The 13,754-nt window shown below is 38.7% G+C and overlaps 1 protein-coding gene across 4 annotated transcripts in view; it reads left to right on the top strand.

Annotated features, from left to right (window-relative positions):
* The window catches only part of atg10 (ATG10 autophagy related 10 homolog (S. cerevisiae)), a 334,095-nt gene extending 324,527 nt beyond the window's left edge, over positions 1-9,568 (top strand). For 3 of the 4 annotated variants that reach the window (XM_028804709.2, XM_028804706.2, XM_051929636.1), the window contains exon 8: positions 8,255-8,697. In XM_028804709.2, coding sequence (XP_028660542.1) covers positions 8,255-8,360 — 106 coding nt within the window. In that variant the 3' untranslated portion in view covers positions 8,361-8,697. Of the gene's footprint in view, positions 1-8,254; positions 8,698-9,363 lie in introns of those variants that run through there. The other variant, XM_028804708.2, reaches the window with a different exon arrangement.
* The last annotated feature ends 4,186 nt before the right edge of the window (positions 9,569-13,754 follow it).

Below are 13,754 nucleotides of genomic sequence, written 5' to 3'. Positions count from 1 at the left end.
CTTTTTCATTGACTGTAAACCGTTCTATTCACCGCGGGAGTTTTCCTCGTTTATTCTGGTTGGTGTTTACATCCCACCTCAGGCCTGTGTTAGTGAAGCTTTACAACACCTGGCTGACCAGATAACTAACATGGAGCACAAACACCCGGACTCCCTGCTCATTGTTCTTGGTGATTTTAACAGAGCAAACCTCAGGCAAGAACTGCCAAAATTCAGTCAGCATATTAAGTGTCCTACCAGGGACAAAAACACACTGGACCACTGCTACACTACATTAAAGGATGCTTATCGCTCTGTCCCTCGTGCTGCCCTGGGACTCTCTGACCACTGTTTGGTTCATCTTCTCCCGACTTACAGGCAGAACTTAAGATCTGCAAAGCCTGTGGTGAAAACGGTGAAGAGATGGACCAACGAGGCAAAGCTGGAACTACAAGCCTGCTTTGACTGTACTGATTGGAGTGTTTTTGAGTCTGCAGCGACAGACCTGGATGAGCTTACTGACACTGTGACATCCTACGTCAGTTTTTGTGAGGATATGTGTGTGCCCATGAAAACTTTTCGCACATACAACAACAACAAACCCTGGTTTACTACAAAACTCAGGCAGCTTCGTAAGGCTAAGGAGAAGGCCTACAGAAGTGGGGACAGAATCCTGTATAATCAAGCCAGAAACACATTGACAAAGGAGATCAGAGTAGCAAAGAGGTGCTACACTGAAAAGCTGGAAAACAGGTTTACAGCCAACGACCCTGCATCAGTGTGGAGAGGTTTGAAAGACATCACCAACTACAGGAAACCATCCACCCATACTGAAGAGAACCATCAACTAGCCAACGAGCTGAATTTGTTCTACTGCAGGTTTGATAATCCCTCTTTCACACCTCTCACCCACGCCAATCAAAATACAGTCCCAGCACTCACTACCAAGCCCCTGCCCCTCCCCACTGACACCATACCTGCACTCAGGATCTGTGAAGGGGACGTGAGTCAGCTCTTCAGGAGACAGAAGATCAGGAAGGCACCAGGTCCAGATGGTGTGTCACCCTCCTGTCTTAAAGTCTGTGCTGATCAGCTGGCCCCCATATTTACACAGATCTTCAACAGATCCCTGGAGCTATGTGAAGTTCCCTCCTGCCTTAAGCGTTCCACAATTATCCCGGTTCCAAAGAAAACCTCCATTGCAGGGTTAAATGACTACAGGCCAGTCGCCCTGACGTCTGTGGTCATGAAATCCTTTGAAAGACTGGTGTTGACCTACCTGAAGGACATTACAGACCCCCTGCTTGACCCCCTACAGTTTGCTTACCGAGCAAACAGGTCAGTGGATGATGCAATCAACATGGGACTGCACTACATCCTGCAACATCTCGACTCTCCAGGGACATATGCTAGGATCCTGTTTGTGGACTTCAGCTCGGCGTTCAACACTATCATTCCAGAAGTCCTCCACACCAAACTCACTTGGCTCACTGTACCAGCTCCCATCTCCCAGTGGATCAAAAACTTCCTGACAGATAGGAAGCAGCAAGTGAGACTGGGAAAAATCACATCCAGCACACGAACAGTCAGCACTGGCGCCCCCCAGGGATGTGTCCTCTCTCCTCTGCTCTTCTCCCTCTACACAAATGACTGCACCTCAAGAGACCCGTCTGTTAAAATCCTGAAGTTCGCAGATGATATTACAGTCATTGGCCTCATCAAGGACAGTGATGAGTCTGTATACAGACGAGAGGTCGAACAGCTGGCCCTCTGGTGCGGTCAAAACAACCTGGAGCTGAACAAGCTTAAAACTGTGGAGATGACAGTGGACTTCAGGAGGAGCCCCCCAGTGCTGCCCCCTCTCACACTACTCAACAGCATTGTGTCCGCTGTGGAAAACTTTAGGTTTCTGGGATCCACAATTTCCCAGGACCTAAAGTGGGAACTAAACATAAACACAATTGTTAAAAAGGCCCAGCAGAGGTTGTACTTCCTGCGCCAGCTCAGGAAGTTCAACCTGCCTCAGGAGCTGCTCATCCAATTTTACTCTGCAGTAATCCAGTCTGTTCTCTGTTCATCTATCACAGTCTGGTTTGGCTCAGCCACAAAACAGGACAGGAACAGACTTCAACGGACAGTCAGGATTGCAGAAAAAATCATTGGTGTTGATCTGCCCTCCATTCAAGACTTATACAGATCTCGAGTCAGGAAACGGGCAGAAAACATCATTGCAGACCCATCACACCCTGGTTACAACCTTTTTCAACTTCTTCCCTCTGGTAGGCGCTACAGAGCACTGTACGCCAAAACTACCAGACATGTGAACAGTTTCTTTCCTCAGGCCATCACTCTCATGAACACTTAAGTCCATCTCACAGCATCAGGGACAATACTAGGTAAAACCAGAGTCCAATTCCTTGTATGTGTACATATACTTGGCCAATAAAGCTGATTCTGATTCTGATTCTGGTTCTGATTCTGATTAGTACTATGGCCACAAGGGGGCGCACCAGCTCCCCAAACACCTGACACAACAGACACAAGCCACAAGTTTTATTGGGCTGTAGGAAGTGCTTTCCTTTTGTTTACTACCATAACAGCACAGTCACAGTAGCAAGCACAGTTAATACTAGAAGCACAGAGCAATGTGTTCTCTCCTTCCACCTCCATTCCTCCTCTGGCAAGCTTTCTCTCTCCCTCCTGACTCTGGCTCCCCAAGTAGTGGCAGGCAGCTGTTTTTATGTGATTCCCGGGAAGTACTTTAGGTGTTCCAAAGGCTTGATCTGAGACCACTTCTGGGTATGGCTGGAGCCCCACAAATTAGGGCTTCCCAGTCCCAGCAGTACCCCCTGGCAGCTACCCACAGCACCCAACATTTCTGTGTCAACTAATTGTAATTCCCGTGAAGCCCTGTGGCCATCTGCCACAGTATATTCTAATATTTCATTTGATCAAATTATTGTTGTCAAGGCTAGGCAGTCTTTTTTTTTAATCACTGTCTCTTATTTATTCTGACATGTGCGAGGGCAAGTACAGTAGTGTTAAAATAAGATTAAACTTTCTTTTTGGTTCAGACAACCCTTTTGGGTTGACGTTGTGTGCCTATAGCTACACCCCTTGTATAAAAGACTTTTGAAATTGCTGAATGGAATTACTTACAGTATGTGCTACACTGCATAAATGTGGGTTCATAAACAATATCATAGTTTGGAATTAAATGATTTTATATTTCAATCTTGTCGCTAAAGTTCATACTAATAAATAATCACACATTTCTCCAGCCCTCTCATGCCTCTTTTGTTATCACTCTCCATTTGTCTCTTTGAAAATGAAAAGTTCTTAGAATTCAAAGGGTATGCTGAGAATAAATGTTTTCCTTATAAAATGTTCTGTATTTGTGACCCACACCGTTTAGCCTTTATATATGCTTATTGTTTAGATCTATATAGATCATTGATCTATATCTAAACTAGAGAAACTGTGCATCAGCAGGAATCTGAAAAAGGAAGAAAAGGGAAAAGTTTAATTACATGCTGAAATAAACATAAGTAGAAGCAGACTATTTAAGATATTGGGTTTTCATTAAATGTGTATACAAACATACCTAATGAAGAGACAAACCTGGTAAAAGGCTCAGTGATCAAACTATTATGTTTCTTACCCTTTATTGGCATGAAATTAATCTTCACCTATTTTAAACTTTGAACTGTTTCCTTCTATTATCTGACATAGATTCAAGTACCTCAGTGTCACAGACACACACACACAAACAGTAACTAAAGTCCTATTTGGACAGGATTACTTTTACAGAGGACCTCTGTAATTTTAGTATTGGCAGAGCCACTTGGTAACATTTTTTCAGACTGCACGTTCATGTTTCAGTAAAGATTACAGAGCCTTTTACCTTCTATAAAAAAGTCTGTAAAGAATTACCCCAGGTAAAACTAGTCCTGTGTGAATTGACATATCAGTAAAACTCTGTCATTTCAGTGATTCAGATGAGACTAAAATTATAATGGTCCACCAATAATAATTTCTTTTCCCCACCTCCAGTTTTAAAATTAATATCGTCCAAATTGGACTTAAAAATTGCAGAGTCTGATAAAAAATCCCCCCCAACTTCCTGGTTTAAAATTATCCAAATAAGCATTAATCTGAAAATGTTTGAACTATTTTCTGGATTACACTAACCAGAATTTTTCCAGCTAAGGCAAGTGTGCATTTGGTAATGTAACAGATAGGTTTTAGCATTCCAATTTTCTTTCAGTTTATTTTTGTTTATGCAACTAATTACATGTTTAAGATTTTTGAAAGTACAGATATCCTATTTTTTGTAATAAGAAACAAAAAAAAAGTGTTTCAGAGATACAGGTTGGCACTACCAAACTTTCACCTGCCCTATTTGTTGGCGAACACTTTTGCTTTAGGATTGCTTTGTCTGTACAGGCTTGGGTTACCACTGAAAAAAAATCTAGTATCGCCTTCTCTCTGGAATTCTTTTGAGTATACCCTTTATTAAGTATTGTAGCTAGAGAAGTTGGAAATTTGTCATCAGAGAAGTGTGCACTGTAATTCACTGTCAGTGCTGCAAGTTGCACACATAAAAGCAAATAAAGTTTCTCCTTCATTAAATAACACCCCATGTATATCTCTGGCACATGCAGAGTTACAAAGACTCCTAGAGAACTATACCTTGCTTTGTGTCATTTAGACAGCTCACTAAAATTCAGCTTACAAGATAGAAAGTTAGATTGCCATGATATATCTCACATTTCAATTCTACCTGTTTTGTCATGTACTATATATATATATATATATATATATATATATATATATATATATATATATATATATATATATATATATATATTATATACAGAGAGATAAAGGAGTAAAACTGTATTCCCTTAAGATTTCAATGAAAAAAACATCTGAGGACAAGATGTTGCAGTTACACTCTCTGGCACTGAGTAGAAAGCCACAAAGCTCACAAAGACTGTACTCCTTTTCGGTCTATACTTGGCAAGGATTCAGTTAATTTAAAATTGTATACTATATTTATCTCTTCAAGTTCACACTGTCTGCATTTACTCATGATTTTACCCAATGTGTAAGAACTGCAATCAGGCACCAGCCTACTCCAGTCACAAGTTTTAACTCATAACCTTTTGGAGCAGTAATTTTACTTGTATCAGAAGCCATTACTGACTTACTGGTATATGGCTGAAAATACTTCCATATAATGACTATGAATTTTTTTTTCTTCTAAATTTATTTTGAAAGAAAGCAGCTTATTTCATATTGACTTAACCATATCTAGCATTTACAATGAACTCTGGCTGTTAAATAAAAATAAACCGATGTAATGATTTAGAGATTACATATTTTTAGACTTCAATTAGACCTCAGTTAAGCCCTGTTTAAATGTATAGGCTTTGGTATATTGTATTGTCCTGGTTTCTTCTACTGCATCTTGAAAGTCAAATGAACATCCTAGTGGACATTTTACTTAGGCAGGGTGACCATATGTTTTAGTGTCAAAACTATATTTATTTAATGAGAATAAAATATAAACTCCCCCTTCTATTAATAAAAAATAATTTAGTATTTACTTGGGTTAAATTTTGATATAACTCCTTGCTTTTAATTTTAGAATTAAATAAACACAGGGGAACAATGTTACTGTGTATAATGATTATATGGTATGGTATATATGTTTATGTGGTATTGTCGCAATAAAAAAAGATTTGTAAAAATTAAAAACATAATTTTTGGTGATATTTTTCTGAACTGAATATATAGTAAGCCACTTGCCTTTTATTCCTACTTAGATGGTTTCAACCAACCTCAGTTGTATATTAATAGATGTGTCTTATTAATACGTACACTACTGAATTCTTGCAGTAAAATAAATGGGGGTTGAATTGGATCATGATGAAGGTAGTTGATGTGACGAGTGACTAAACAACAACAAGAGAGTTAAAGTCCCAGTTTGTGTTGTGTACAAGGGGGTCCAACTGAAATTCTGCCTGTTCTTGCATTCCTTCAAAGATGGTGGGCTTTCTTGCAGTTTAATCATATACTGTTACCTGCTAACTTCTTAAACATCAGCCTGGCACCAAGGAGAACACAGGTATATAAAATGAATACTAAGTGTGTTGGCTACATTGTGTTTTTGTACTGGGTAAGTTCTTCAACATGATTGTCTGCTCGTTGGCATAAATGGGGAGCCAGGAATGGTAGTGCAAGATATTTGAGGGTTTTTTGCAACAGGTGGAAAAAAAATAATACTAAAAGCCCCCTGCACGACATAGTTCAAATTTGTATCTGAGATCAACTATTTGCAATGTTAAGCATTTTTCCATTATTTGTAAGTTATACAATTAAAATAGAGGGCATTCTCAAGACAAAAAACATGACACATGTTATATTGTCTTTCAAAAATATAGGGCAGTCTGATTCTGAACCTCTAATGGCTTTTTTGTGACAAGTCATTTTAACAAATGGTTCCCAATTTGCATGTATCAGTAATGACCATGGAAACTGAAATTGTATGTATATTAACAGCTCTGTTGACTCTGGATCCTTAGGACATATTGGTGTTGATTACAAAATATTTAGGATGGATCAGCGTTTCTCAACCTTTAAGTATTTGCGACCAGAGTTTTCATAACAGTTTTAATCGCGCCCCCCTGACGTTTTTTTGAAAGGAGCCCACTAATACCAATTTGTTCTTTTTTAATTAATGATATATCATAGATGCATATTTTATTATACTTACTTAACTTTTATCGACATTTATCTAACTCTATATTTATTTTTCTAGTATCAGAACGTAGTTTAAGTTAATTTGTTTTGGTTTTAATAGATGTATTTTTCATATTTTTGATTCTTGTTTTGTTTTTTTCGCATCTTCGCGCCCCCTTTTTGTTACTTCATGCCCCCCTAGGGGGGCCCGCCCCATAGATTGAGAACAACTGGGATAGAGAATGAAATTTCAAATTAAATGTTTCAGTAACACTTTAGGTAATACATAAATGCATCTATTAATCATTTCCTCTAATTTAACAAGACCTTAACAAAGGCTTGTTTTGGTCTTCATAACACTTACAAAACATTAGTAGCTGGGTTATTTATTTCTAATATGAAGGATTCACAGGTCTTATACTAAATATGTAATATCAAGAGAAATGTCTGTCAGTTCAGCCGTCTCAGACCACTCCAAAGTGAAGTTTTGTTAGTAAGTCACATTGTAGAAATGAATAAATATTTCATTGATGCTTTGTAAGTGTTATGAAGACTCAAAGAAGTGATTGTTTATATTTACATAATAGTTAATGAATAATATATGTATTTTTGCAGTATCTAAACTAAAGTGTTACCAATATTTCCTTGTATTAGATGTGTGGTGTTTCCAGCAGCTTGACACCACACACAGCAAAGGAGTGTCACATTTTAGTTACAGTTAATCTTGTACATTTCTGCTTATTTCCTTTTAAGTTTGTTTTTTCTTATAATACTTGGCACTATTAAATTACAACTAGCTTGTAACTTTTTATATAACTTTATCAGTACTTTTCATTTACAAGCAAATTTAAAAACAAATGTTAGAATGGGTTTGTGGTCCTCATGATACTCTGATGATTAATCACTATTTTTCATACACCTTAATTAATGGATAGATGACTGTGTGTGTCTGTCCAATTACTCTGTCTCTGTTGCATAAAATTTGGTATGTGATTCTTAGAAGCAGTGATAATGTTTGTGATGTATACATTCCAATAGATGGTACACTGCAAATGTTAATGCTGAAAACTCTGAGATCTACATTTATTACTTAGATTTACAGTTTAATAATACATTTAAATTAACATATGTGTGAAGCACACAGCAGCTAGACCTCATTCATAGAATACGTTTGACTTACAGTGGTGTGCATCTGTGTATAGCTAACTAATTAAGATTGAAGTGTGAAGGAATGTTATTCATTTTTAAAGGGGCTATATAAAGATATTTGTAAGATTTTTATTATGAAATTTGTGCATGACTTAGAGGGAACCATGGATAGGTTCTGTTTGCATGTTTCTGAAGGACTTCTGAGTATTTATGATTAACTGAATCTTTCATGCCTCATAAATGTATATTACAATTTGACATTCATTTACACCTTTTCTTCTCATAAATATTATGCATTGCTTAAAATATGTTCAGATTTTATTAGTTGTGTATTATTTGATTATTGGCAAAATGTTTTTTTTTTTTCTTTTTTCAACAGAAGTGTGAACTACATTACAGCCTGGTTAAGTATGATGGGTCCAGTTTTGGGATTAAACTTACCAATTAGTTACACCACAGCAACATCTGCACAACAGTTGGACTGATAAAAAAAATCTACAAGACATTTCCTGGATATGAATTTGTACTGAAGGTAAATCGGCAGTCCTCCTTAACAAGAATAGGAAAGACAGTTTGGAAATTTAAGGAGGCCGAGTCAGCAATGTTAACATTTTGTAAGATAATGAAATTATATTCTTGTGCAACATCTTTATGCTAAATATTTCAGGCCAAAGGACAGTCAGTTTATAAGCCTCGGTCCTTTTATAAAAGGTTTTCTGTAATATGCTTTTTCTTTTTAAACATTTTTTAAAGGACTGAACTTTAAAATCATATTAGAATATGCAAAACACAATTCAGATACAAATACAATCAGTATACCATTCCATACATAATGTCTTAACTCATAATCAACATTTTTTGCAACCGAATAACTGAGTTTTATGACTTGTCTGAAATATTAATTGAGAGGTATCTTCTTCATCATTAACTAAGGTCATCCTTATGGATGCTTATTGTTGGTAAATTTTGCAAATATTGCCAATATTACAATCATTACTAGCTAAAATATATCTATATAATGAAAAATGCTGAAGATATTGGTAGTAGTTGCATGGATTGGAACAGCAGCATCCCTGCATTAACTGTGGCCTGGGTGTTTGCTCTGCTCGTTTTTAATTGTCATTATTAAGATACAATGAAGTGAGCAAACTGCACAGAGAAAGGATAAAATATAATGAAAGCAATAAAAGTGAGTTAAGCATTTAAATCTATAGCAAAAATGGAAATATTTCTAAATATCTTATAATAAAAGTTAAAATCATGCCTCTTTACTTTCTTAATATAGAATAAGAGAAGAGAAAAAAATACCAGCTAATTAATTGAGATCAGTGATATCAGTTGTCACTGATTATGAATCTGGTTGAAGCAAAAACCTGAAGCCACAGTGGGCCCCCAGGACTGACTCTGAGAACCCCTGATCTATATCATTTACATCATATCAGCAGGTTTAAAGTTAAAATTTATTTTTTACTTGTTATGTCATTACAGGTGTGGAAGCTTAAAGTCAACTTCATTCTGATTTGTTTCATTACCTGAACTGAGTACAATTTTTGTGTCATTATTTTACTAAATGCCTTTGTTATCCTGACAAGCTACTGTATGAAAATCTTGTAAAATGTAAAAATCATAGTTTTTTTTTAAATACAAGTTGTTTCTCTATTATTTTACAATGAAAACTTTTGTATTCTTTGTGCATTCTGAGTTCCTTGTCTATGCCTCCCACACTGTTTTGACTTTTACTTTTAATCTATATTTGAAGTATGCACTGTACATTCAAGTGATTTTTTTTATGGATATATCTGGATACCTGAAGGCTTTTTTAAAGTGTTTTTAGTAAATACAGGACTGTTAATTTTATTAATGTAGGCTTTTTATATTATAAAACATAGCAGTACCCTGTTGTACTGTATATACTAAAATATATTTATCACTAATTTTTTATTTTTTAACCAATTTGCTTATTTTTCTTGGAATTATGCAATTTGTTGTACAGGTGATGTTATTCCTGCTTGGCATTTGCCTGATACACCTCCACCAGTGCCAGTTAGAACAGCTGCAGGGTCCTCAGCAAGTGCCACCATTCAATGATGTTTCACCATATCCAGTACATCTCCCAATGGAGGCCAGTGGCCAAATGTAGTCATCTCCCCAGCACTCCCTACAGCTGCCCTTACTGTGGGGTTAAACCCCAAAAACTATCTCTCCTCCACAGCCACAACAAGTAGCTAGCCTTCTCCACCTCCTCTGCCAGCTCTTTAATGGCCTTCTGTAAGCTGGTACCAGTAATATCTGTAATCCACAGGAGCCACAAAACCCTTGCACCCGACCTCTACTTGGTAGATGGAAGTCATCTAGCCTGCCTCCTTGCACTCTGCTGCCAACTCAGAGTACTTGAGGCACTTGTGCTTATGTGCTACTGGTAGCCCCTCAGCCCAGGGGATGGTAAGCAGCTGTAGACCAAATTGCAGTGTCTGGTTTTAATGGTGTTTGAGGGATTTCTAATGGAAAAACCAGCTGCTTAGCCAACTCCACCCTCAACTCCCATACTCCCCACTGACTATGACTTTCCTGCTGCTGTTTTTGGTTGAGTCTCACCTTGTTTAACAAATACAATGTCTGGCTGATGGAGTTTGAAAGCATTATTTTCCACCACCCTGCACCTTTCTTAATAGCCTGGCCAACTTCCTCAACACTAGGTTATGCTGCCACCTATCGCGGCCCTGTGTCAGTGTAACCTTGCATCCTGACAAAATGTGCTGGAGACCTGTGTTACTGTTGCTACACTGTGGGCAGTTCTCCTCACTCCCAAACCATAGAGTGAGGTTCCGAGGACAAGGGAGAGTGTCATATGTCACCCTTATCAGGAAGCTCAGCCATAGTAGTGGTGTCCTCCAGATGTCTGCCCAGCTGACAACTCTAGTTCTGTAGGCCTCCCATTGTGACCATGCACCCTGCTGGCCCTGGGACACTACCTTAATGAGGTATCGCTCTGCTCGTGTACCCCCCTCCACAGCCATAGTTTTTCTCTGCTCCTTTGTGGCCTTACTCTACACTAGTGTAGATTTTCCTCCACCCAGTCCTATTCAGCGGTCTTGCACTTTCCGAAGGACTTCTTTTTGTTGCAACCTGCTGCTGGCAAGGCCAACCTCAGTCTGTGCTCCCATTTACTTCTGCCTTCCTTATCATGTGGTCCCTGGATTTCCTTAGTTCTAGCACCAGACTTTTTTTCTACTGCATATATCCAACACTGACTGCCTTGAGGGACAGCTACAGAGTACTCTTGCCCAAGAGACCTGTATCGGAGAAGCAACAGGGGAGGCCAAGCCACTTCATGATATAACAGCTATGCAATTCATCCATGTGACAACTATTGAGGATACCTCGCTCACTTTAAGTGGCCACGTCACACTCTGGTAAAGTGTGTACTGATAACACCACACCTTGTACTTCCATGGAAGCTAATAGCTGTCAATCTTTTCAGGCTCTTCTGCCAACTATTTCTGCACCAATTTCCTAACCTATTTATTCGACAGTTCTGATGTATATTGTCTCCAAAGACTCCTGATAGGTTGATCTACCAGCCGTGGGATCTCTTTGCCTCCAACAACAAACACAACTTTATCCTTCCTCATGCCCTTCCTAATCAATAAGCTTTGAGACTTAGATAACTTGATCTTTGTCCTTGCCCATGCGGTCAGGTCTTCAAGGTGTCTGAGGAGCCTTGTCATACAAGGGGCTGTCTGTAACTTCTCAGAGGAGGAAGCCTGTCACCGGATGATAATTTCATGGCACTTATTACTTGTTCAGCTCCACTGAGAATTACTTCAAAGGCAGCCACAAACAATATTGGAGAAATGGTTCTTCCCTTCGCAATGTCAACTTCCAGTTGTTGCCATTCAGTCACAAAGCCCCTTACAGCAAAGCACATGCGTAAGTTGCTAAAATATTTGGCTGTGACTTTACTGATGCTTCTTGGTGCATGTAAAAATTCCAGAGCAAATTTAATCAGCTTGTGCAGCACAGATTCTTATGCATTTGCCAAATCAAGCCACACCACAGGCAAGTCACTTATCTCTCACTTGGTCCGCTGTATCTATTCTCAGATCATAGAAAAGTGCTTGATGCATCCCAGGAATACATAGATTCCAGCCTTCTGGCAGCTTATATCAATGTAGTTGCTGCACCCTAAGGAAGCTGGATATCCATCTTGCAAGCGCTGAAAAAAATATCTTGCCCTCAATGTTCAACGGCGCAATGCATCTGTACTGGCTGATGGTAGTACAGTTTTCCTCAATGAGAATAGAGACACACATAGCCTGCTTTCCAACACGTTTGTATGGGCTGGTTCTTCTATGCAGTCCTCATCAGCTTCCACAAGATTTTCAACACTAGGGGGCAGTTATACATCTTATATGAGAGCTAATTTAGGCCTGGCACTGAGGCTGACCTGGCCTTTTTAATGACCTTTCAATTTTTGCAAAGCTTAGCACGTAACCTGGTGAGCCGTGTGGTGTATCCATGGCTGAGACTGTGTACTGTAGTGCTCCAGCTTTTCTAAGATGTCTAGCCTTCCATTTAACTTTTCTTCCAGCAGATGGCATGCATACTAGAAAGGACCCCTAAAGAAGACTCTTCTATCCCTGTCTTTCCTTTTCCTCCTGGTCCTGTCTGCCCAGCGCTATTTACTCCGATTCTGCTTTAACTCCTCCCACATAGCCTTCAGACTGGCTCATCTGGTGCTTCTCTCCTCCACCTCTTATGCAGATGACACCTGTTGTATAGGACTCCTCAATTTGTTTCTCTCTCCACCCTTTCTGTCTTGGTATTGTGGCAACCTTGGCTAATGTTTCTCCAAACTTTTCTTTGCACACTTTGTAGACAATGTTACCAAATATATTCAGTCTGCTCTCCACCATCCCCTTCAAAGTGTGCTCCAAGATTTCACTCAGATGTTTGTCAAACTTATACCACTTCTCATGATCACTTGCCATCGGTCATTTCAATCTGTCACGCTTATTGGGTGGTTTCGGCTTACCTACTGGTTGTATGTTAGAAGTGGGGCTGCGGTGTGTGTTATTCTGTGGGATTGGCTTCATCTCTCTTGAAAAACCAAGCATGGCAAGTTTAACTTTGTAAATGAGCTGTAAGTAAAGACTTATTTAAAGTAATTCATAGCTGTCTATCAAACAGCAGCGAACACCAGCTGTCATTTTCTATTTGTAGTAATTTATCAAATTTCAAAACAAAGCATCTGCAAGTTATTCTACTATTCCCCTTAAAGGTCTTGTATTAGTTATTATCTTTTCCTTATCTCTTTTAACTGTGTGTCTACACATTTTACTTGTTTGTGTGTACAGCATAGGTATCTTCAGCAGAGGCCTATCATTTTTGAATAATTTACCCTCATGATGAATTGTTCTTTGAGTGCTGTTTTGGAAGAGTAGCAAAACGTAGACTATGCACCTTGATTATCCTAAGTTTTGAAAGCTGGCAAAAAAGTTATACTTTTTAAATAAATGTTGTGATCATTTTTTTGATAAAATGAAAAAGGAATCCAACAGTAACTAATCTTTGGGCTATGTAAAAACATAAACACCCCCACCCACCCACATAACCTGGGGTGTATTGATAAAAGGGAGTATAGGAGATAGGTGGAGAACTTTGCATCTTGGTGCAAAAGGAATTGTCTGCATTTTAACATTAGCAAAACCAAGGAGCTGGTTATTGACATTCACCACATCAAAGAGCCTCTATGCCCAGTCACTATTCAGGGGGTAGATGAAGAGTTGGTGCACTCCGACAAATACTTGGAGGTCCACACCAATGACAGGTTAGACTGGTCTCATAACACAGAGTAACTATATAAGAAAGGGCAGAGC

The sequence above is a fragment of the Erpetoichthys calabaricus genome, chromosome 7, assembly GCF_900747795.2.
Source record: "Erpetoichthys calabaricus chromosome 7, fErpCal1.3, whole genome shotgun sequence".
NCBI lineage: Eukaryota > Metazoa > Chordata > Cladistia > Polypteriformes > Polypteridae > Erpetoichthys > Erpetoichthys calabaricus.
This window is presented reverse-complemented; position numbering and strand designations above follow the sequence as displayed.